This window comes from Poecilia formosa, unplaced genomic scaffold (genome assembly GCF_000485575.1).
Source record: "Poecilia formosa unplaced genomic scaffold, Poecilia_formosa-5.1.2 Scaffold119, whole genome shotgun sequence".
Classification (NCBI taxonomy): Eukaryota; Metazoa; Chordata; class Actinopteri; order Cyprinodontiformes; family Poeciliidae; genus Poecilia; species Poecilia formosa.
Genome location: NW_006800058.1, coordinates 1,034,192 through 1,059,515, shown reverse-complemented (window position 1 = coordinate 1,059,515; position 25,324 = coordinate 1,034,192). Strand labels below are relative to the sequence as shown.

Here is a 25,324-nt window from a genome sequence, read left to right as displayed (position 1 = left end):
TCAGCAAAAGCTTCATTTGCTTCACTTTCAGCACTTTTTAAATCTTTCTTTTTCTCCAGCTGAATGGCGTCTTTTAGTTACCTCACAAATGCAGTTTTATCTGCTCTCTCTATTCATAAAGACATCTCAAAAAAAGATAAAAAGAACATTTAACCTCATTGGAAGGTTAAATGAGGTTTACCTCCGCCTTAGCTTTGCTGTTAAGCTGTGGTGAAATTCATCTTTCATTTGCTCGATGGTAATTCTGACACACAGAACACACACATTGCTTTCAGAAATGGGATTAAGCAGGAACATTAGCTGAAACTTTTACAACAAATTTTAGCTACGGTAAGATGATGTGTTCTGGCTGCACGTATTTTGCACGTGTTTGCCACTTATTTGAGCAGTTTGGATCTGCTTTTGAACAAATTCATGACTTGCACAGCTTCAAAATTCCTACAGGACTAGTACATGTCACGCTGTGTGACAGTAAGTCCTATCAGAGTGCACAATAGAAGATGCCAGGCTGCTTGCCTTGCTGCTACGTTACTATCATTCAGACAGATTCCACTGACACGCGGGTCCACCCATAGACAGCAGGCTGCGGATGCTAATGTACTTATTATTAGAGTCAGACAGTGAGAAAGGGCGAGAAGGAGGCAGAGGGAAAGGAGATGGCAGCGGAAGTGAGGGAAAGAGGACAAGAATTAGCTTGGTTGGAGCAGCAGTGACACTGCAGGATTTTCCTAGAAAATATCAAACACTGATATTTGTCATTTGCGATCTTTAACTTTCTGTGGTTGTCACAGTAAATGACAACAGGCCTTCGGCTCAAAACGAGAGATTTTCTTTCCCAATGCGATACTTTGCATGCAATGAGCAGACAGGTTCTGACAGACGCCTTTAGCTGCCAGTTACGGGCAATAAATGGAAATAAATTTAGGACCAATTTCTGGTTGTAACGACATGTAAAACGAAACAGTTTCTCATTATGAGGAGAAACTTTCTCCATAGCAACCGACCAGCTTTGCAAAACACCTGGTGAGACCTAGCACCACCTTCAAGATGCAGCTCCTCCTCAGAGCTGTAGCTTCCAAGCTTCCACCTCACAGATCAGCCCTCCTACTTCCTCATTCAGCTCCTTCAGACTAGCCAGCAGCAATTAGCAAACACCTGGTGGAACTGCACATCTGCTGAGCTCATTATAGCAGCTACTTCAGTGCAGCCTTGATAAAAATGTTGATAAAGGGTTAATAGAGGAGCCATGTTATGATGACTTCATGAAGGCGGAGCTTCAGAAAGAGCAGGCGTTTATAAAGAGTCAGAGGCAAAAATGTCAAAGCGTTAAATTAGGAGGTAGAGAGTCTTTAATGTCATATAAATCATTTTTGTAACTACTGAATGTAACATAGTTACTTGATTATGTTATAAAATGGCATAATACATAATACTGCCCCTTTAATGAATTTATTTATTGGGTTTAAATTTGTAACTGAGTAGTTATTGTCATATTTTTATCTGATTGATCAATGAATTGTCAGATCAATTGATAGAATAATCAATTACTCAAATAATTCTTAGCTGCAGCCCTGTTCTGTTTAGGAATGTTAATGGTTCTACAGTAATCATGCCTTAATAAATTAATCTTATCATTTCCTGACATTATGATCTAAAACCGTTCAGTTTGATAGAAAATAAAAAAAACAGAAGAGAAGAAAACGTAAGGGAGTGAATACTTTTTCACATGTACAACAGAAGCAAACAGACTGAAATGGTGAACTTACATAACTCTGATTTAGCTTCACTGGCCTAACATCTAGCTGCACTGAGACATTTGAGGTTTCCTGTTCCTTTCTGTGTCCAGCTGAAGGGTCGCCACGGTTACCTCACAAAGGCCTCTTTATCTCGACCCAGAGCTCACTCTCTCCTCGTTCATCGCCGGCTATCTCCTGCACTCTATCTTGTCCGTTGCTGTTCTCCTCCCTGAAGTGTTTGCTGTATCTCAGCATTCCATGAGGACTTGCATGTGACTCGGAAAGTACACAAGGTGGTGGGGGCGCGGGGGGCAGGGGGCGGGGGGGCAACTCCGTGTCCCTTTGTGTGTTTCTGAGAGGAAATGAACAGATAGACCAGATCGCTGTGTTTTATCCTCTGGTCCATGCACAGCAGTGAAGTCACTGTCATTTTCTTTAAAACATGATGTCATTCATGCCAGTCTGACCAATCAGTGCAGCTCATTATGGGTCAGACATAACACTTCGCAAGTTCAAAGTTCATTGGGGTTCACGGCACCGGGTGAAGAACAAAGAGGTATAGAGTTAGAGGAAATACCCTCCGTTGTTTTGGCTTCCCTTCAGATACAAACCTACAGGAACATGCTGGAGATAAATGTGTTGTTTACCTTTACAAAACTCTCTCTTTCTCTTTCCCTCCTTCTCTCTCTCTTCTCTCAGTCTCTCCCTCCTTCTCTCTCTCTGACTTCTTCTGATCTGAGATGTGTAACGTGTACACTGTAGCACTGCAAAAACTCAAAATATTACCAAGCATTTTTGATCTAGCTCCTACTGCAAATTTCTTCGTACTCTGGAAATAAGACAAAACTTAAGAGTAACTTTTCAGCACAATAGGAAGCTTGTTTTAAGTCAGTAATTCCTTATTATTGATAAAAGGTACTAGTTCCACTGGCAGATTATTTCACTTATAAAAATAAAATTTTCCCATGTTGTAACTGAAATATTCTACCTATGGAACCAGTACATTTTTAAATACATATTAAGAAATTCTTGACTTAAAACAAGCTCCTATAACTTGCTGAAAATTTATCTGTAAGTTTTGTTGTATTTCAAGAGATATTTGTACCAGCAACTAGACCAACGATACTTAGATTTTGTGTTTTCGCAGTGTGCATGGGGTCATTACTTCCTTGACCTGTTTAATGGGACAGGAATGTGTGCTGATTCATATCAGCTGTCATTAGCATAGCTGTGTCTGTTTGATCACTGAGAGGAGGAGAAAATAAGGGACACTCTGTCTTAAACATGACACATACCGATTTCCCTCTTTCTGTCCCAAAAGCTGCACAATAAAAGTAAGTCTTGATTTAATTTCCCCTTGGGATCAATAAAGTAATAAAGTTTTTTTTTTTTTTTTTTTTTTATGAAGCCAAATAATCTCTTTGAGGTTTCTTTTAGACATCCTCAGCTCAGTGGTTATCTCCTGGTTACAGTCTTGTCCGCTGACGTGTTCTGTGTTGATCCAGGTAATGACCTGTTCCTGGTGGCGGTCCATGAGTTGGGCCACGCCCTGGGCTTGGAGCACTCCAGTAACCCCCTGGCCATCATGGCTCCCTTCTACCAGTGGATGGAGACGGATAACTTCCAGCTTCCGGACGACGACCGACAAGGCATACAGCAGATCTACGGTAACCTTTAACCCTTCCACTCCACTACTCAGTTCATTCTCATTTAAACTCATACAAGTTCCCTTACAAAAGTATTGGAAATAAGGATTTATTTACTTTTGACCAGGTTATGTCAGGATATGCTTTTAGAAAAGTAGAACATTATAGATCCCTCTTAAACTTTTCTACATTTTGTAGAACCACAAACTAGGAGATTTTATATAACAAAGCAATCTGAAGTGTGAAGGGGAAACATAATGATCCATTATTATTAAAATGCTAATGCTTTCAGAAATAAAAAAATCTAAAGAGTGTGGTGAGTGCCCCTCTGAGTCGTCTTTTATTACAAATACAGCTGCAGGTGTTTTATGGTGCTATGAAGCAAAAATGAGTCAGATTGGAAGGAGTGTCTGAGAAAATCAGTTTGCAAAGTCTTGCTGCAAATTCTCAATTTGATATGTCTAGATTTTGACTAAGCAACTCCAACACATGACTATCTTTGACCGAAACCGCTGCAACTAATTGCTCAACCTTAAGGTTCCCCCGTACTTCATCCAAAGTGCTGAAATCCAGGCAACCGCCTCCCGTTCTCCACACCAGGCCCGTATGGAAACAATTTCACAGAGCTCTGTGCAAAGAGTCCCAAAACAAATCCAGAGTCAGCAATGTTGATATTTGTCTTCCACTATCTGGTTCATGGATCCGCAGGAGACACGAATATTTATGAGGAGTGTTTATGTGACGCGGTGAGGAATTATGCACGTTTGTAGGATTCTTCACTATATAACTAGTATAATAATAAGACTATCAAAAGGCTAAAAACTCCTGGATAGAAATTGGGACATTGTTGGGTCAGGGCGTGATATTTACTGAAGCTGCAGTGTGTGAAACATGTCTGTGAACACAAACGTTCAGAAACCTTGTGACCATGCGTCAATTCGAATGAACTATGGGGGAGTCTCTCTAGTCTCCATTGTTTTGTAACCTCCAGTCATTTGTGTGCATTCCATCTCCAGCCATATTCTGATGAGGTTTGACCAGCTTTCCCACAGCATCATGTTACTGTTGTGTCACACTGTGAACAAGTTGAAGGTGTGTGGACGCTCTAGTGAAGCGCTGGTTCAGCTTTTAGTATGTATGAATCATCTTAACTTCTCTTTTTACATCTTCACAAGCAACAGGAATAAATTAGTCTTGTTCAAAGGAGAAGCTTTAGTCTTCAACTTTCTGCCATTTTATTCCTTAAAGTATAAATAACATTTCAAAAATTTATTATTAATAATGATTACTACGATGGATTTCCAAAAAATAAATACATTTAGTAAGCAAAAGGTTAATTTATATGCTATGTCATTTATATGGAATTAAATTAGCCATTTCCTCAGAGTGGACAGTATATCAATAACAACATATTGTAATAGATATGATCAATCAATCAATCAATCAATCAATCAATCAATCAATCAATCAATCAATCAATCACTCAATCAATCAATCAATCAATCAATCAATCAATCAATCAATCAAGTTTATTGGTATAGCACCTTTCAGCAACGAGGCAGTTCAGAGTGCATACCACCATAAAAACACAAAAATAAGGAGTCATATAAACATCATACAGTCACTAATTGGGAAACTGGTAACAATAATTACATTTTGAGGAGTGCCATCATCAAGATCATCAGTACACATCAGATATGTCCCAATTATTATTGTTAAAAAGCAATTCTAAATAGTTGGGTTTTTAGTCTAGATTTAAAGGAACTCAGTGTTTTGGCTGTTTTCCAGTTTTCTGGAAGTTTGTTCCAGATTTGTGGTGGATAAAACAGGAAAGGTCCCGTCACCTGTTTGACAGTATTTCAGATATTTAAAACAAAAAATGAATCAATATTTATCTATCAAATGATATGAAATGCTTATTTGTTTTTCAGCCATATTGTCCAGCCATACCATTTCTTTACATATGAAGAAATGGTATGGCATATACATAAATGTTGCTAAGTGTTCTGCTTTGGATCAGTTTCAGCAAGTTAAGCAGACCAAACAGAGAACATACTGATCATCGTGCTGACTCAGCTGACCCCGCTCTGTGACTCTCTAAAGGTCAACCCAACGGCGTTCCCACTCAGGCGCTTCCCACCGTGCCGGCTCGCCGCCCAGAACCCAGACCACCTCAGAATCCCCCCCGCCCCAGGACCACAGACAGACCCGACCACTATGGGCCCAATATCTGTGAGGGGAACTTTGACACCGTTGCCATGCTGCGTGGAGAGATGTTCGTTTTTAAGGTAAATTCTTTGACGAAGCTTTAGGTTCAGGTTCAACACCCGACCGGACATGAGGTTTCATTCCTCGTAGAAAAATCAGAGCTCGGAGTTGGAGTCCTTTAAGAGAAAGGACGTGTGGCGCGCCCAAGAACAGGTCTGCTTTCAATCAGGGCTTTGTGGATTGTAAACTAACAGGCCGGCGCTCTTTTATGAGATACAGGCCCTGCTGGAAGAGTTGGGGGTGTTCAGGTGTTCGCTTTAGGAGCCTCTGGACCCACACAAAACATTTAAAAGGCATTAGACATGAGTAAGCTATTACCTAAGCTCCTAGCTTTGTCTGACTGCTCACATACAATCCCATCCTTCGGCTGTTGACTGGTTTTGCTCCCAGCTAGATTTTCATGTTTCTCAGAAGACATTTGTTTGATACTATGCACCTCCAGTCTTGTGGTGGTTTGTCATTATGAATCAGCTGGTGCTTCAGCAACACTTACCGGTCACTGATGCAAGAAGTCCGCGGGATTCATTTTAGGGCTGGAGTTTACGGAAATTTCAGCAACACTTAGCTGTGTTTTGGTGTATCCAGGACTTATTTGGTGATAGTCTGAGAGCAGCAGCACAACATGAGTAATGGTGTGTTTCAAAGGAGGTGCTGCAGTAGCTGCATCAGTGTCTCAACATATCCAAGAGCGATTCCACTGGATCCCAGGAAACCGCTGAAATGCCAATGTAACAAAACATGAAGCGAGGAAAGAGTCGTCTCTTGACAAGAGTTGCATAAGAAACGTAGATTTATAGAGGTCTGTTCCGGAGTGGGTCCCTGCTCCTCCTCCCAACACACAGATCAGTCTGTGAGCATCTCTTATTTGAGAGAGTAGGTGTGTTTGATGCAGAGCAGCAGACACAGTAGCCTGACATCTGGCTGCCTGGACGTGTGCTGCTCACGGTCAGAGAGTTAGCTCTGCGCTTCAGGGTTTCATCTCAGCCAGCTGACTGATCTGAACGTGATCTGAGGCACATTAAAATAACTAATAAAGAAAAGTCCTGCCCCTTTTCATACACAGAGCAAAAACAAAACTAAGAAATATTACTGAGTTTCACTTCTTTTGAATAATCATAATTACTTCACTTATAGGGAAAATCAGGTTTTTAATAATTTTGTAGCCAATCATTAATTTGTTCATCTGTTTTTTTGTGTATTAATTACATTTGTTGGTTATTCGTTGAAAGTCTGGCAGACATTCAAGACGGATTTTTATCAATCTCAGGTAAACAAATGAATCCATCCTCCTGTGTCCTGCATGAAGGACGAAACCAGGTGTGTTTGCCAGAAAGAACCGAGCGCCGTGCATTTTACTGTTTTACAGATCAAGAAGGTTCTCCTGCTGACTCAACACTTAGAAACGATCAGACAGTCTTCTGGTGAAAGTAGGTCTACTGGAGTCAGTAGCATTTGTCTGAGATCTTAATGCCCATAAGGCAAAGTATTACCAAATGATTGTGTAAAATGGGACAGTGGTGATTTTCATTGTTTTGAGCTGTTAATCTGACAGTAAAAATTACAAAGCACTTTATGAAAAATGCGATATAGCAGCAGAGTAACGAGCAGAGAGAGGAGTAATGGGCTGTGATGGAACCATCAAACTGTTATTAGCCTGTCAGTTTTCTGCTGTTGCTGTTTTATTGTCCGTTCTGCTCTCGTTATCCTTTAGCGCTCAGTTTAATTGGCATAACAACCGCAGAGTTTGAACACACTGCTGTGTGTGTGACCTCAGTGCTACAAGAGCTTGGTGACCAGTGAAAAATATTGGTCTGGATCTATTTGCACCCTTTTAATACAGCGTGTTGTCAGGTTTTATTATATTATTAATTCGTAGTTTCATTGGGTTTGATGTGTTTTAAAGGTGTGAAGACGAACAGAAGCTGCTTTTTCTAGCATGTTCTAAGTAATGCCACGACTCACACCCGCGATGTTGAACCCTGCAGGGTCGGTGGTTCTGGAGGGTGCGCAGGAACAGGGTCCTGGATAACTACCCCATGCCCATTGGCCACTTCTGGAGGGGTCTGCCCGGTGACATCGATGCCGCTTACGAGAGACATGACGGCCGGTTCGTCTTCTTTAAAGGTAAGCAGAAAGTTTGCAAAGACAGACTGAAGCATGCTGCCCTGGGCTCTCATGCTAAAAGGCAGTGTTATAATTCTAACAGGTATTTTACTGCAGCCATTGCTATTATGTATTATTTTTCTCCATGCTTGAAATAACAGGAAAGAACCAGTTATTGCCTGGAGTAATGTGTTTTTATGCGATAAAAAGTGGAGATACAGCAATGAATTGGTCAGAGATCAAGATCAGCACATTTTCACTGATTGGCTCTGAGTGGTGATCAGAAAATCCATCAAAACTAAGAACTTCCACCATTTTTCTGTCTACAACCAACAGCATGCTCTTATGCTTTGGTGCATAAATGGGAACAATCTTGTAATCCCTTCATTTTCTGGAATCAAAAGTATCACACCAAACCAAAGACCTTTCAGCACATTCTTCTTGTTAGGTCCTTACAGTTGTTTGTAGGAGGAAAGTAATTGGACAAAACTGGAATCAACCAATTAGACTCCAAATTGGGATCATATGGGAAAAGCCTGATGAGTGGATCTCTGATCTCTGATGCATAAATCAGTTTTCACAAACAAGACGACTTTAAATAGTGGTGGGGCCTGATGTAGATGTTTGAGTGAATTAATTAATCAGATTTTAGTCGAAAACCATATGTCAACAAAATAAGTAAAATCTTCAATTCAAAAACCCTTTTTGCTGAAAAATTATTGAATAAATAGACATATGAGCTCAACATATGTCTATGTTTTGAATCTGTTTTGCAGGTTCTCTAACCATCACATTGGTGCAAAGTGTTATTCTACCTACTCAGATTTTTAGTGTTTCAGGAATCCCTGATTATTCATGGAACTTCTTTGAAAAAAACCCTTCTTTAGAAATATGGACTGTGGTCACTGACATTAGCGTTGGGGATGTCGGTGCTGCTGCTACATATTTAGCATTGAGATGCAATTTTAGGCTTGAATATCTTCACCGATAGCCTAACTGTGTTTAGCACAACTTAAACACAACAATAGTCTTTTCCAGCATCCCATCTGGTCATTTTATTGAAGCAAAAAGGAACCCCTAGTGGGCCAAGAGAAGCCTGCTTTGTCTCTTTGCTGTTATTTGCAGATGTAGCTTGTGCTTCAGATTTACAGGTTTACTAGAAACATTTGAGTACAAAGGTTCCACTTGGAACTTTTGTACTCAAATGTTCTGAGTACATTTTCCAGATGGTTGCGTTAAAATTTTAACGCATTAAGATCTGTGTAATTAATTAATCAATCGAAATTAACACATTAAAGTCCTGGGCCTAATTTATACCCCCAACTTTTAGATGCATCCCTCTTCCAATACACCTGAATTAAAGTCAAAGTCAAATTAGACCCCAAAGCTAAACTAACTAACAGTAATAATTGTACACTAACACAAACTTCCACAATGTAATATTCAGATTTGTTGAAAATGTACAATCCATTTAATTTTAATGGCAGTCATTATCAAAACTGTGTCCTGCTCTCCGTATTCTGAACTACACATTTGTCACTGAACTTCTTTGAAAAGCTTATGAACCTTCTGGTTTCCCTCTAAGAGAACTACAGTACGTAATGTATTCTGCATAAATCTTTCTCTGTACTGCCTGTTATTTTATACTGTCAGTCTCAGAGAGCAGATAGCATTTTATATCTCTCAATGGAAGTTGCTGAATGAAAAAGGAAGCGTTTAGCCTTTAGCTCTGCCTCACTCTGATGGACTGCATGATTTGGGGGCAGCTGTTGATAATGAGGAGAATGATGTCATTGGCGAGCCTCTCAGTGTGACACTTGGCTACGAGCCATTAGTGAAGGAAGGGCCAGACAAGGAGAAAAGGCACTGGCCAGAACGTCAGACTTCATGGCTCAATACGGAGAAGGGACATATATTCCTAGAAAAAAAAATGAGCCAGAAGTTTTTATTTTTATTCTCTTAACACAGTTCACAACCAGTATATTCAAAAAAAAAAAAAAAAAAAACGCCCATCCGATCAGTCAGTTTTCCTCTTATGCTTGTGTTTATGTGAAATGAGCCAAGAATGATGTAAATGCCAATTACTGCTCTACATCTTGCAGTGACTCGGTTAGCAGACATTTTGCTGTATTTGACAACATTTGTACATCAGTCACCAATAAAATGAATCGTCAGTAATGTCAACTGTCAGTCTGAACTTCACTGATTGTTTTTCATCTTTATGGATTACAGACTCATTCATTTTCCTCTTGCTGGCCCAACTGAACTGTGTAATTTCTCATTGTAATTGCAGCAAAGGTACCCAATTTATTCCCCCCATTTTATACCCACACTCTATTTCATTCTTTCATACTTTCATGTCAGAAATCAATTCTCTCATAGACTATGACAGATTATTTCCCCTGATCAAAATAGCTCTAAGCAACTTCCTGCTAGTGGATCTTGCCTTACTGACAGGAAGTGACCACATTTCTGTACAGTAGACAACGACAATGACTTTGAAGCGTCAGTTGAAATGTCCTCTAACTTGTGGAAATTGACACAGTGAGGGTACAAAATATCCCATCGCAGATAGCTCTATCTTGTTCTCCAAAAAGTGTTATGAAATGGCAGAGGGCCAAAATGACAAGCTCTTGATATATTTATGCATTAGTCAGCTTGCCAAGACAAAACCTGCTGGGCTTGTAGAGGGATGTTCGAAAATAGAGACATGAGTCAAACTTAACGATACTCAAATTTCACACTAAATGAGGCACATTGTGCCTCACATTGTGAGGCACAATGAGGCAATCCTTTAACCTCTCTACTTAACGCAAAACCAAAAAATTCAGCCCTCTTTAAGAAAAATACACAATTACAAAGTGTCACTTTGCTATTTGTCTAAACAGTAGGTAAGATACTTTGTGTAAGTGTTAACACTGACCTTTTTAAGTTGCTTTCAGGCGTCAGGGTCACTTGTAGTGTTAGCTTGTAGCGTTACGGATTTCATCTTTTTTCCTGTTAGTCTAATTTTGCTGACTAAAAAACGTTGCATTTGTATTTTCTGGATGCATTCGCGAGGGGCTGTTGGAGAAAGAATTTGCTTAATTTGGGTAAATGAGAATGGGTCATTTTATATGGATTGTAATGTAAATTAGTATCTTTGAATAATTATTTTTTTCTAGAATCGATTACATTTAGATCTGAATTGTACAAAAACAACCCCTGGAATCGTCTGATGCTTCCCGGGGTTGCATAATAAATATTAGCGTGGTTAGCTCTGAAAGATGGGTAAAGCAGACCGAGGCAAAATAAAAAGAAGAACTTAATACTGGAACTGAGCACCTCCTCCTTAAAACCTAATGTTGTTAAGACAGTAAAATCGTTCTTTCAGTGAGAATAAAGCTGTAGTCTGACAGAAGACCAGCCGCTCCATTAGGAGCGGCTAATAAGTTTGTGTTATTAGCCAAACACAAACTTCTTACTCAGTGATGCCATACTCGCTGTTGATGTGTTTTCTGATTACTTAACAACACATAATTTGTTCATTTTTATAATGTACAAACTTGCATAAATAAAGTCCGGGTTTCTGTGACTGTTCTTGACTTGAATTACCAGAAATGCATGGATGAGCGCATGTATTTCTGAGCCTTTCCCAGTGCAAAAAAGCTCACATCTGCACTTAAGTTTTCCTTATAAGTCAAAGTACTTGAGGTTATGTAGGTCATATTTGCCTGTGAAGGAAAACTAACCTGATTTCTTCTCCTTTCTCCCCTTGTCTTCATCAGGAAACAGATTTTGGCTCTTCAGGGAGGCAAACTTGGAACCGGGCTACCCTCTCGATCTGGTTGATTATGGTCGAGATATTCCCTACGACCGGATAGACACCGCAATCTGGTGGGAACCGTCCGGCTACACTTACTTCTTTCAAGGAGACAGGTAAAGTAGCCTTCAGTCTGTCAATGATGCATTTAGATTAAATGCGTCACCATCAATAATGCATAGACAACATATCCACCTCATTGTGCTAATGTCCTGAATCTTCTTTTAGTGCCAAAATGTGCAGTTTGAGCTAAATGTACCTCAGTTGATTTAGAGAAGTTTTCAGTTCTCTATGAGCTGTTTAAATACGAACATGGCAGGAGTATCAAGTCTAGTTTGACCTTCTGTAGACAGTTTACAACCAGAAGCAAAACCTTCTTTCCGCCATTTTGTTCAGGTACTGGCGCTTTGATGAGACGTCACAGTCTGCTGACAGGGGCTACCCAAAGTCAATCGATGTCTGGGACTCTTCAGTGCCTTCTTCTCCCAAGGGGGCCTTCCTTAGTGATGATGGGGGTGAGCTGTGTGTGTGTGTGTGTTTGTGTGTATGAGTGGAAGTGCCTGTAGCAGACTGAGACTTGCCTGAAACAAAGAATCGGGGTGTGGTCAAGTCTTGAGCAACCGTTAGTTAATATCGCCAGTGTTTCAGCTGAAAGTGAAAAAGATAAACATGTCTTGCTTTTTATGGTGACACATTCTGATGTTTTTGCATGTTCCAGCATACACCTTCTTCTATAAGGGCTCCAAGTATTGGAAGTTTGATAACCAGCGTATGAAAAGCGAACCAGGCTATCCCAAGTCCATCCTGAGAGACTTCATGGGCTGCAATGTGGACCTGGATCCCGACAGAGACACCGACTCCGGACGCAAATACCCAGACTTAAACCGTCCACCGTTCAACCCAGACGCGGGCCGTGATGCGGACAAGGGCAAAGGACGGGATGGGACAGACCGCGAAGGCACAGACTCTGACAAGGGCAAAGGCTCAGACAAGGACAAGGACAAGGACAAGGACGAAGACTACATTGAGGGTCGGGAAGAAGACACCAATGAGGTAGACGTGGTGCTGAAGGTGGATGACAGCGAGGAACGAACCATGAACATTTTGATGGTGACCATTCCTTTGGTCCTGGTGATGTGCATCCTAGGATTGATCTACGCCATCATCAACACGCTGCAGAGCAAAGGGACGCCGCGGCTGCTGGTGCACTGCAAGCGCTCCCTTCAGGACTGGGTCTGACCCTTGGCTTGAGGAGGCTCTGAACTTTACATACCTCCCCTCCTCTCACCCAGACCTCTTTCTGGTGATCCATCTGTGCTCAGTGGTTCCTGCAGCTCTTAGTAAATGTGGCAGTAGATCCATGCTGATCCAGTACTGATAAAAACTACAAGCGAACATAAATTATGTCTTACATTTAGAGACACTGATACACCACCTTAACCACCTCCCTTCGCCCATGGTGCTCTACAGTGCGTTGACTGTAGTCTATTTATGACAGAACTTTGCACATTTTTTTTCATGTTTTGTTTTGGTTCCTTCTGTGTGAGACTTCATGTTGTTATTATTAGTTCATAACCAGGAAAGCTGTTCTGCTCTCTGTCTCCTCTGCAAGGCCCTCCTCCTTCCCCTGAATCTCAACGGGGCTTTCTGTTTGAGGATATCGTAACATCTGCTTATGTCATCTCACAAAGGGTAAGCAAACGTGTAGACAGAGCACTTGGGTTTGAAGCTTGGTTGATAATCAATTCTGTCGTCACATTTAGATGCTTGTCTGCAGTGTAGTGTATCAAAGACATGCTGCAGGGTTTAACTGGAAATGGTTAACACAGTTTCAGCTGAAATCTGGGAAATTTTTGTATCTCATGTGAGGCTTTGCTCAAACCCTCTGAGTCAGGCAGTTACAGGACAGGTGTTTTCCAGGGTGGTTTTGGATTTTTCTTACATGATTGATCACTTTATTCCCTCGCCCCCCCAAAAAAAGTTTGGATCAGCTCATCTGCTCAACAGAGTTGTTGAAAGAACCAGGTGGACACCTTGGCGACTCCTTGGATTTCCTTTTTTTTCCTTTAGAACTGAATCCACCATGTTCATGCTGACACATATTTTAGAAATCAGACTTCTTTGAGATTCTTCATCAGGAAACATGGCTCCAAATTAAGACTTGTTGAAACCTCTCGTTTTGGTGTTGAATTGACGAGTGGCCTAGTTCACACATAGCTACTGTCTGTGCTCTGGAAACCACAATGGAGGAGCTGTGGGCTGCATTACACTTTAAAGGTCACGACTGGCAGGAAATGGTGAACAGCAACAAAGAAAACAGGAGCTAAATTAATTTTGGGTGATTAATTTAGCCGTGGTTGTCATCCTTAGTTTCGACGTGATGTTGATGTCGGTATCATCTCCCCCTAAAGGCTTAATTCAATTTCTTTTCACAATTTCTCAAATAACTTCGGTAAAAATAACTGGAGTAGTGAGACTTTGAGCTATACTAGATCAAATCTCAGAATATAATGAGTCACTCGTAGACAGTAACTGCCAAACATGCTGTACATCCCATTTGTGCCAGTATGTTGAGCAGAAGATTTCCATCTTGTGGTTTGTTGAATAGGAACACACAGAAATAACAAAATCACAGCAGAAATCACAATTATATTGTGTAATTAATTTATTATATTCGATCAACTTTGGTTAATTTCAGCTGTTCGCTTGTCATCTTTCTTCAGCAAAAAAGAAAATATATATTTGTGCTGTTCATCTGTGAGATTTGAAAAAAAAGAAATCGTCATAGAAACAAAGACTACCAGCCATTGTAGTTTCTGCTATATCTCCTCATAAACCCAATTCACAATTCAGGCAAAGTTTAACATCTTTAGCTTCCGACTAGGAGGATTCTACTTAATATGGTCATAGCTGTAAAAAATAAAAACATAAACAGTGAGCAAAACATCCACTTGTTGTGTGCTAACGTCTGTTAGCTTGTTTTAGCTTTGCATCTCATTAGTTCCTCAAAGCAAATCAGAAAAGCTTCACTGTGCCAGTAGTTCTCCTAACCTCCACAGGCCATGTTAGGGTAGTGCCTAATTTTATTTGCGACAGGTCTCAAAAGCACGAAACAAACATGCTAATCAGGCTAAAACTCTGATATTTATATGGTCTTTTTGAAAAGCACTGGCATTCATCTTCTTTTCACAATAGTGATGAATAAATTACAGATCTACAATCTCATAATCTAGAAATCATGACTTAAAATAAGATTCAGGTTGCAGTAAATGTTGAGCATTATCAAGCAAAGCTTAGCATTCCTGCTTTAGCTTCTTCTCAGCTGGCTGGACCATACTTCTTCCCATATATGGGAACAAATGTAAAGACTTCTCTGTCCTTCAGGGTAAACAGAGTCAAAGAAGAACCTGTTCCCTTTACATTCAGGACAGACTTATCCTCAGTCTGCCTCTTCTCTGTCAACAATCAGGAATTTCCTTTGTGCTGTACACGAGGGGGAGTATTCATTATCTGAGAGAACCTTAACCTTAAACCGTAGAAGGGCCCAGCTAATGTTCCACACACTCCCAAACAGCCTGTCTGTCGAGCACAAATCAACAATGATGACCTGCGATCTCGGTGTCAGAACAGTGGGGTATCTGGACACACCAGGGTGGGCTCATGTGAGCACAGGCTAATCCTCCTCATGAAAAACAGCAGGTGTGCACAAAATGCCGTTAACCCCCTGGACCTTTCCCTTAAATCCTTAAGTTCCCCTGTATCGGAAAGCTCCTCGCTCCTTTTTCATCTTGCAAGAACAAAGAATGAAGTCTTTGTAAAAGTCATTGGATCAGCCCTGCAGGGCAAATTAAACATGATCAGCAAGTGTGGAATTGCTTATTTTGCCTCAGCGCAGTTGTAGTCTAATTAGATTTTTAGATAAAGTGAAGCTTTATTCACACTTTGAAAGAAAGACTGCTAACCAAAAAAAAACCTTCCATATGTTACAGTTTGTTTTGTCTCTTGACATGAAAACTGACTTACTAAAAAATGACTAATTTAGGTTGTGAAATGAGCTTACTGTTTGGTGTTAGTATCTCCACTGTCACATTGTGGTTTAGCGGTAAATCTGAGTTGAGGTCCTCTGAAAGAAATTGTTTCTTATCATTACTCTGATTTAGCATCTAAAGGTGAGTCAAACTGTTGGGTCAAGCTTGACCGCAAATGAAAAAAGGCTTATCTATAAGGAAGGAGCATGGGGAGTGATGGGTGGAGCTTTGTCAGGTTGCTCAGATGTAACTGGGGAGTGTCTGACCGTCCTACAGCTGAAACAAAGGAGGGGGGAAGGGACGGGAGGGGAAGGACGTTAACTTTGCCTCCCTGAGGCTACAAAGCGTAGATCTCAGGAATAATGAGGGCTGGACGGAAGAGGAGAACAAGAAGAAGGAGGGGCCATGGGAGGCAGATTTGTCTGAAATTCTACCAAAGTCCTGGAAACTCACAGTCAGTAAGAGACTTATTCTAGACGTCTCTCACTCGCTGCTTAAGTAAAACCACTTCCTGTGTACTGTTTGCACTTTTTCACATTTTGTCACTCTCCAATCACAAACATCAGTGTCTTTTTGGTATTTGATGTGACAGACCTTCATAAAGTAAATCTGGAAAGCGTGTCATGCTCCTGATGTCGATGCACGGTGGAAACCGCATTTTGCTGCAGTTACAGCTTCAAGTCTTCTGAGGTTTGTCTCCACCAAGTGGGAATTTCTAAGGACTAAAATGTTTGCATATCAACAACAACAAAAACAAATTTAACCTAAGTTTTAAATCATATAGCAGTAAATTATCGTAAAATATGTAGACGTTTGTGATTGCAGCACAACAAAATGTGAAAAGGTTGAAGAGGAAGGAATAGCTTTGAGTCTGGCCGTTGACCCCGAGGCCCACTGCAGGGTTAAGGTGAAGGCTTGTGTTGGTGGGACACCTAAACAGTTAACGGGACACTCAGCCTGACAAGAACCTGGAGATTGATCTAAGGCAAGTCAATCCTGGTTGCTTAGAAACGGTGTCCTTTGTCCATCTCTCACCCCCCTCATCATTAGTAAGTTGTCAGAGGGGGAGTGGTTGGCGGACGCAGCTAATCAGCACTAAAAGCACCGTCCTCTCCTGTCCTCTGCTCCCATTGGTCCAGCTGGGACATCTGCGAGTACTCAGACATCCCAGTGTCTGGACAGGCTCAGAAAGTGCACACTCACCGCATTAGACACTAAGTAGCAGATAGAGTTCATCAATCTGCCTTTCCTGTGACCTCCAAACAACCACTTTAAAGAGCGGGGAGCCAGCGGGAAGCTGAACGAGCCGCTGCGCCTCAGAGATCGCCGCGCTCTGCCAGTTTCAGCAGCTTCTCGTTGTTCCGTCTCGCTCGTTGTCTCTGGACACCAAGCGCGAGAGAAGTATTGAAAGAACTCTTGTCAGAGGTGATTGATGCGCGTGTTGAAGTGTTCAGTTAATCAGCCCTACTCTCCATCAGTGAGCTCTATTTTCTGATAGTAAATCTTCCACCCCCTCTGCATGCCCGGCCCTGGAAGCCCAGAGGAATCATCACAACAATGGCCTGCTCTCTTCCTCTCTCTTTCTCTCACTCTCCCCTCCCTCCATTTTTCTTTCCTTCTCCTTGGATGCATACTCGCACAAAAACATTATTGTCTCCCTCAACCCAATCTCAGCCCACCTTCCCTTTAGGAAAGCGGTCCGGCCTGTTTTTAGATCAGCTGTGACTGAATTTGCTTAAAGAAACACTCTACCTGTCAGCTCTGTTGCTTTCTTTAAGGCCTGGACCAGGAAGCAGGCGGTACACTCTGAGGGTCTCAGATGCCAGCGTGGGGAAGGTTCGGACATGCTGAGCTTTCATGTGTCTCAGGATGTCTCTGTGTAAACACAGCATGCTGAGCGTTCCTGGCTCAGCCCCGACAGCCCAGCTTTCAGCACAGAAAGCCTGACGCCTCCGATTCCAGTCCACCGTTATTTAGAAGGCAGCAATTAGAGGCGGACCAATCGGAGATCTGTACCTGATATCCAGCTTCCACTAAGATGTGGTCTGCCTATTTTGGCAAACCTCGATTTTAATAATGTATTTGCATTTGTCATTTCTGTTATTGTTTTTTTTGGGAGGGTGAGGGGGGTAAAAACGGTGCATTTATATGTAGCCACTTCCAAGTATAAGGGGCTTGTTGAGTCAACACCTCACCATGACGTCTCCTCTGATGGCATAAAAATGGTCTGGATACTTAAGAGTTCCACGTCTAGTTCTCAAAACACACCTTTAGTTTTGTTAGCAATGCATTAGTAGCAGCTTCTGTGTGTTCCTTAGCAACTCTAGACCCTGAAATGTCCCAAAGCTTGCCAACATTTCCTTTGGTTCATGTGGCTCTCATTCACTAGAAGCTCAGCAGGAGGAAGGATGACGAGATAAGAGGACGACACACAGTACATGGGTCAAGAGTCCAGTCCAGAACAGCTCTGTCACTGAGCCACATGATGCCTCAACATTAAGATTTCTGAATCCAGCATGTTCCACAATTTAGAGCAGTTCAAACATCAATCAGCTCAAACGCAGCCACGTCGCTTCAGTTCATCCAGCTTTCCTGTCAGTCTGACTTCACGCAGCGGCCTGAATGAAGTGCAGACACATCTCAACAAGTCAAAATGTTTCCTTTTGATCGTCTTCATTTGCCTTTTATGCTTCCTCCAGTTTTATTTCTAAACATTTCACTGACTCTTCCTCCATCAGTAGTAACTTCCACACCAGAGAGTGTCGTTTGTTGTTGGTGTGACCAGGTAGCGCTGGTGTCCAGTGCATTGTCTGGTCATCAGCCGGTTTCTCCGTGCAGTTCTGTCTTTGTCACCACAACTCCGCTGAAGACGGACGGACAGCAAAGAATCCGAAGAACATACTGCCTCACTTTTCACTTAAGTCAGCTTTTGTAGTCTAGATTAGTTGGGCCCCAGAGGACTGCGGTTTGCCCAGATTCTCCTGTTTTCCCAGAATGCCCCTCAGCTTGCTCACTGAGCCCATCCACTTGGAAACCACTCATTTTAAATGGCCACTCCACTAACTCTCCATGGAATGGAACAGAAACGAAGGCTTAAAAATGACTTTCAGAGCCTTGAGAGTGCAACAGATGAGTGATCATCATGCCCCATAAGGACACTCAAGACTGGTGGGCAGGCGACCTAATAAAACTGCCTCTATCCTCTAGTTGCAGCTACAGTAGAGACTGGCTTCACGCCGTTTGACTCTTTGTTTCTGTTATTTTCTGTAAAATAAAGAATTTCAGTTTAATCTCTGCCTGAGATGAGATGATGTGGAAAATGTGTTTTTATTTCATTGTTTGTAACATTCCAATGAATATTTTGGATGTTTTTTTTTTGTTAGAAAGCCTTTTTTTTTTTTACATTTGTGTTGTGTTCAATTCTAGTTTAGTGTGTTAACAAGCCATGCTGGACATGTACACATTAAAAAGTGCTCTAAGAAAAGGAAGAATGGTGTCCTAAGCTTTTTTTTTCTTGTTTGTGGAGCAGCTGAAGCAGCAAAAATGCTTCAGGGCTTATCAGAAGAAACTACGATTTCACACACACACGCACACACACACACACACACACACACACAGCACACACCCTCCTCTCTTCCTGTGGTGAGGTCACTGTCCAGGAGGGCCCAGCTTCCTGTCTCACACGGGACAGGCAGCAGAATGGTCTTGTGGGCAGTGGAAGCTTTATGGTGGGGGTGAAGCAGCCTGGCAGAATGCCAGGAAGCCACATGAGCTGAGAGGAAGTCAGCGAGCCGCTGAAGCAGCCTGTAAGAAGCCGAAACGACACAGGAATCACACTGAGAGGAAATTCATTGTTTGCTGCACCACTGAGCGTTTTGTCCCAACACTGGAATTGCAACACAGAAGCAGCAGAGTTTGATTAAATGTGTTTGTGGCTGCAGCAAAAAAAAACAAAAAAAACAATACCACCTGCTCATTTGTACTAATTGTCTAATCGTCATGTCAAATCCTTCCTTTGTCTTCATCTGAACCCCTCAGAGAATTATCTGACTAATAGAGGCGTGTGTCAGGGGGTTCCTGTGTCTATGTCCAGGGCTAACAATCAAAATAATCAAAGCCAAATTGACCCATTTTTAAAAATGATCATTCTTCCCAGAAAATAAAAATAAATCACTACAAAACAAACAAACAAAAAAACAAATACCACAAAATAAAAACATGTACTGTGCCTTGCAAAAATACTAAAAAACCTTTAAATCTTTTCATGTTTTGTCAAATGGACTTTAAAAATTTTGCTATCTAGCAAGAGATAAGACAGCCAGCAAGAATTTGCTAGCTTGCTAGCTAGCCATCTAGCTAGGTATCTGCCAATGCATGCATATATGGATTGATGGATCAAAGTTTCTGGATATTATGTACTTCATGTTATTCATATGTTACAAATAAGTGGTAAATGAAGCAAATATGAAATAAAACACATAGAAGAAAGGGATGTAAAAAAAAAAACTTCTTTGAGAATATTAACATAAAGTCTAACCCACTGACAAAAGGAATTATGACCATATAGACAAAGAAGTTAAGTTTCCAATCCTCAGAGATAACATGTAAACGCTCTTGTGGAATAAAAGGTTTTGTGGAAATAAGTAAAATTATTGTGTTGATCAAATTTAGGAACTTATTATTTGACCTAAGAAAACCATTTAAGAATTGTATACTTTTCACCAATCTGCATCCTTTTTTAAAATTGAACAGGAACCCAGAGGCTGAGAAGCACCAGACATTGATAAGCAGAGACTCCTAATGTTTCAGGATCCTAACAACACCAATGACACATTCAGACACCTCCAGGCTGTACCCACACCTTCAGTCCCTGCTGACCAGGAGCAACAAGAGTGGGAGTAAAAGAGTGTGGAAGGCCTCCACTGCTAGCTAGTCTCCTCCACATCAACACCAATCCTCTATGTCTCCTTAGTAATGTATTGAAATGGAGGTGCAGGGGCAGGACACTGCAGGGCGGTGCACCCAGCCTTCAAGGAAAGGCAAGACGATTTTATCTGTATAGCACATTTTCAGCAACGAGGCAATTCAAAGTGTTTTACTTGATTAAAAGAAAAATAAAGCAACAAAAAGATTTTCTTACAGTGGCAAAGCAAGGAAAAATCGATGACAGGTTTAAAAACAGACTATGATGTGCCAGACAGTTGTTAATTGAAAGAAACTACAGAAATGGCTTTTTGGCCTTGATTTAAAAGACATCAGTGTTTTGGCTGTTTTGCAGTTTTCTGGAAGTTTGTTCCAGATTTGTAGTGCTTGTAGAAGCTGAATGTTGCTTCTCCATGTTTGGTTCTGGTACTGGGGATGAAGAGCAGAACCAGAATCAGAAGACCTGAGAGGTTCTGGAAGGCTGATACAACAACAGCAGACCTTTAATGTGTTGTGGTGCCAAACCGTTAAGTGATTTCTAAACTAACAACAGGATTTTACAGTCTATTCTCTGAGCTACAGGGATCCAGTGTAGGGACTTTAGAACTGGGTGATGTGTTCTGTCTTTAAAATGTTACATTATTAAATGACTTGAAGAAGTTGTTGTAATCAATGCGATTAAAGATAAGTTCATGGATGAGTTTCTCTAGATCTTGCTGGGACCTTACTCCTTCAGTCCTGGGAATGTTCTTCAGGTGAGAGAAGCCCGATTTTGTAACTGCCTTCATGTGTCTCTGAAGGTTCAGGTCAGAGTTCATCACTACACCCAGATTAAAGCCTGATTTATAGTTTGCAGCTGCGGTAACTGAAGCTGTGCGTTGACACTAGATCGTTCCTCTTTAGGTTCAAAGATAACTTCAGTTTTGTTTCTGTTCAGCTGGAGAAGGTTTTGGCACATCCACACATTTATCTGTTCTGAACATCTGTTCAGTGATTGGATGGGTTCAGAGTCACCTGACGACATTGTAATGCAGAGCTGTGTATCATCTGCATAACTAGATGACTTTGTGATCTTTAAACCACTGACTGGATGCTGAGGGTAGTTGTACATTAGGAAGACCTGTTAGCATCTGAGCTTTAACTTCTTGTCTGATATCTTTTGATGTTGCTTCAGTATTTCCACATTTCCTCATGACACCATCTATTTTAGGATGTGTGCCATTTCCTCTTGCTGCAAAGCAGCCCCACAACATGCTGCTGCCTCCCCCATACTTAATAGTTGGGATTATGTTCTCAGGTTTACAATTGTTCCTGTTTTTTGTTGTTGTTTTTTTCCCCAAATATAACAACGGCCATTATGTCTGAGCAGTTCCACTGCAGTTTCATCAAACCACAGGACATTTCTCCAAAAATGAAGGTTTTTGTCCCTTTGCAAGCTGCGATCTGGCTTTTTAATGTTTCCTTTGGAATGATGACTTCTTCCTCTCTGAGCGGCCTTTCAGTCCACGTCAGAACAGGATGTGTTTCACTCTGTCTCACCAGCTTCATCTTGCATCTTCACAAGGTCACAAGGTCATCTAGGCTTTCCTTCACTGGTTAAAAATTTTGAAGACGTTAAATTAATAAATAAATCCATGACATTCTTTCTCTCCTTATTGTGGCATTGAGCGAATAATTTTGGTAATTCTAAAAACACCTAAAGCAAAAGAGAGAAGTTTGATCTGATTTACTTTCAGATAGAACAAAGGTGTGCATGTCTTTCTGTTTGAAGCGTTCCTGCTCTGGCTGTTACGAGGCACACTGTGCTCAGCGCTGTTATCGCTTGCAGCCGTCTCCTTACTCTAGGTTGAAAATTAACTCACTTTTAGTCCCATGACTCATGTTTACAGCACATGATCACACATAAAACAGAGGCAGTTAATTACTAGCTGGTGCAGCTTATGGCCAGCTGTAAATGTTTGAATGAGGTCCAGCTGAGACACCTGTCTGCTGATAGACACTTGTTCTAACTAAAAAACAAGTCATGAGTTCTCTCTAATGCCTCCACTTCATCATCTTTTAACTTTCAAATCAAAAATAGATGCAGAAGACAAGCAACTGTCATGACTGCAGACATACCGAGAGCCAATCCAGACTTTATGAAACTGGATTGTGTGGAAAACTTTGGTGCAATCGATGCTTTAGAAACTAAATGCTCGTCTAGTGTATTGTTCCTGAACTAAAATCTCGTTTATATATTTTTCTTCTTTCTTTGTCTTTCTTTTCTTTATCAATAAGCTTATTATGAAAGTTGCTTCATAACAGACATATTAAGTGCTCAGCATAAATAAAAAAAATCTGTTTAAACATTTGAAAATCAAAATAATAATGAATATTAACATAATATTAACACTAAAACTATGAGGAAAACTGACATTTTAAGCTTATGATTTTAAAATATAAATATGACTCTTAAGTAATAATTTGACAGATTACTTCACATGTAAAATATGGCCGCCACACGTCTCCGTTCTGAGGTTGTTGTTCATACTTGTTTCCACTTTTGCTGTTTTTGTATCCGTCACTCTGACGCACAGCAGCGCTCCGTTTACGGCAGTAAGAATGGATCGATTTTCACGTTTATTCAGCCATGGCAGCCGACAGAACAAAACCATAACACAAAGAAGAAACGGCTTTTTGTGGCGCATTAACTACAACCCCTGTAGAGAATCATGATGTGTGTCTCATGGCAATGATGAAAATGTCAGATCTAAACACGATGCGACAGTTCAGACGGAAGCTTTGACATCAATGGATATGTATGTATCTGATGTAGGACCTCAAGAGAGTGGCACGAATAGGACTTTTTCTTAGGGGTGAAAAAGATCTGAGTGGGACCGTAAAGACTATTGTGAAAAAGTATTTTGCTTGGTGTGAGAACAGCCTAAGGTGCTTAGAAAAACCTCTGATTAAATTAATCAGATTTGTGCTGCTCAGACTGCCATAAAAATGTGCCAAGAGTCATATTTGGCAAAACAGTCAGTTTATGATATTTTTGCCAGAATCGTGATCGTAGCCTGAGACTTTCATTTGCTTGTTTTTGCAACATGATCTTGAAAGAATTTCTTAAGAATCATTCTCTCTTATTATTATTTTTTATTTCCTTTATTTAACCAGATAAACCCCACTGAGATCTAGATCTCATTTTCAAGAGGGACTTGGGCAGAAGTCTGCAATACACAGCAACCTGGTTACAAAATAAACTGGCAAAAATAAATTGCAATTTGTTGAATAGTATTCCAAAGTAATGGTTAATTCTGAAAGGAAGCTAAAGGTTTGCTGACAAATCAGTTGGCGTGTACTCACTTGTACCGCACATTAAAACCAGATACTCAACAGTTAAATACTTCCTCTCTTCTCTTCTCTTCTCTTCTCTTCTCTTCTCTTCTCTTCTCTTCTCTTACTGTGCCATCCTTCTGCTCTTGTTATGTTTCAAAATGAGGTAATACTGTAGAAACATCTGTGCCACAAATCGTTCTTCTCTTCTCTTCTCTTACTGTGCCATCCTTCTGCTCTTGTTATGTTTCAAAATGAGGTAATACTGTAGAAACATCTGTGCCACAAATCGTTTCAGTGTGTCTTCATGCAAACTTTGGCAGACATCACCAGAGAGAGATGTTTCAGACACTCATGGTGCTTATAAAACGCTGTCAGGACAGAGGTGCAGCCTGGGGCCAAACCTCACCCAGACACAGCTGGATGGGCCCCAGGCCTTCGCTGCATTGCGGCTCGCTCCTACTCAGCACTGCTGCAAACACTGGGACTTTTTAATAAAGGTATAAAAGTGGTGAGGTCACCTGACACCTTTGATTAGAGTGACTTTACTGAACCAACTGTGAGTTGAGGTGGTGCACGCACCAATTATCATTGTTTCTGGGTTTACTTTCAGTCGTGGCCTAAAATGAAAATGGCGTTGATGCTGAAACATACGAAAGTGGTTTCAGCACTTTGTGCACTTTGTCAAGAAGGACAAAGGGTGAGACACCATGTTGCTGTCAGAAGATATAAGACGGTGTGAAAGCACCTCAAATCATAGTAGTAGCCGTGTTTCTATTCTAAATGTGCGAAAACCTTTTAAACTAATGTTGAAAAACTAAAATTTCGCAATTGCTGTTTCCAGTAAAAAATAAATGAAAATGAATTAGCTTATATGTCATTAAAATCATGGCAGCGACAGATGTAAACAGTTACATAACATATTCATAACTCAGCCATGGTGATCATCATCTTTCAGTCAGTCAGAGGAGGCGCCGGCATCTTATTCAGGGGTTGAAGCGACAAGCCCCTTTTTCTGGGGAGTGGCTACGTGTGATGCATTTTGAGGAAAAAGTGGTCTGTGATTTCACAGAAGAGCTCAACACATTCAAAACGAAACTTTCTTATGAACTGTGTGATGATGTGAAGATGACAACTTCCTGTTGTCATCTTCATCATTTTCCCAGTAGTAACATCCAGCTGGTGATCACGTGTGAAAAAAATGTTTCCATTGCAGTTTTGCAATATACATCTATTTCTGCTGATTCTGCTGAAAAACTACTTCATCCTTGGGCATGAACTTTATTATCCAAAAAGGTGAGTTTTTTCAAAATTGTTTAGTTTCCATTAGTCAAATTTATTTGATTAATTTCAATCCACACAATTCTATGGATAATGAAAATGCAGGCTGAAAATACTGGCAGAAATTATCCGTTTATTAACATCATGTGGTACGTTATGTCTGTTATATTTAGTCATTAGTCATTCAATTTTCTTGCTATATACACACACACACACACACAC

General features: G+C 40.9%; 1 protein-coding gene across 1 annotated transcript in view; it reads left to right on the top strand.

The window, feature by feature from the left end:
- Nucleotides 1-19,068, top strand: part of mmp15b (matrix metallopeptidase 15b) — a 32,382-nt gene extending 13,314 nt beyond the window's left edge. The window contains exons 5-10 of the mRNA XM_007560708.2: nucleotides 3,242-3,403; nucleotides 5,486-5,670; nucleotides 7,636-7,774; nucleotides 11,521-11,671; nucleotides 11,952-12,070; nucleotides 12,274-19,068. Of these exons, the coding sequence (XP_007560770.1) occupies nucleotides 3,242-3,403; nucleotides 5,486-5,670; nucleotides 7,636-7,774; nucleotides 11,521-11,671; nucleotides 11,952-12,070; nucleotides 12,274-12,794 (1,277 nt within the window). The 3' untranslated portion in view covers nucleotides 12,795-19,068. The remainder of the gene's footprint in view (nucleotides 1-3,241; nucleotides 3,404-5,485; nucleotides 5,671-7,635; nucleotides 7,775-11,520; nucleotides 11,672-11,951; nucleotides 12,071-12,273) is intronic.
- The last annotated feature ends 6,256 nt before the right edge of the window (nucleotides 19,069-25,324 follow it).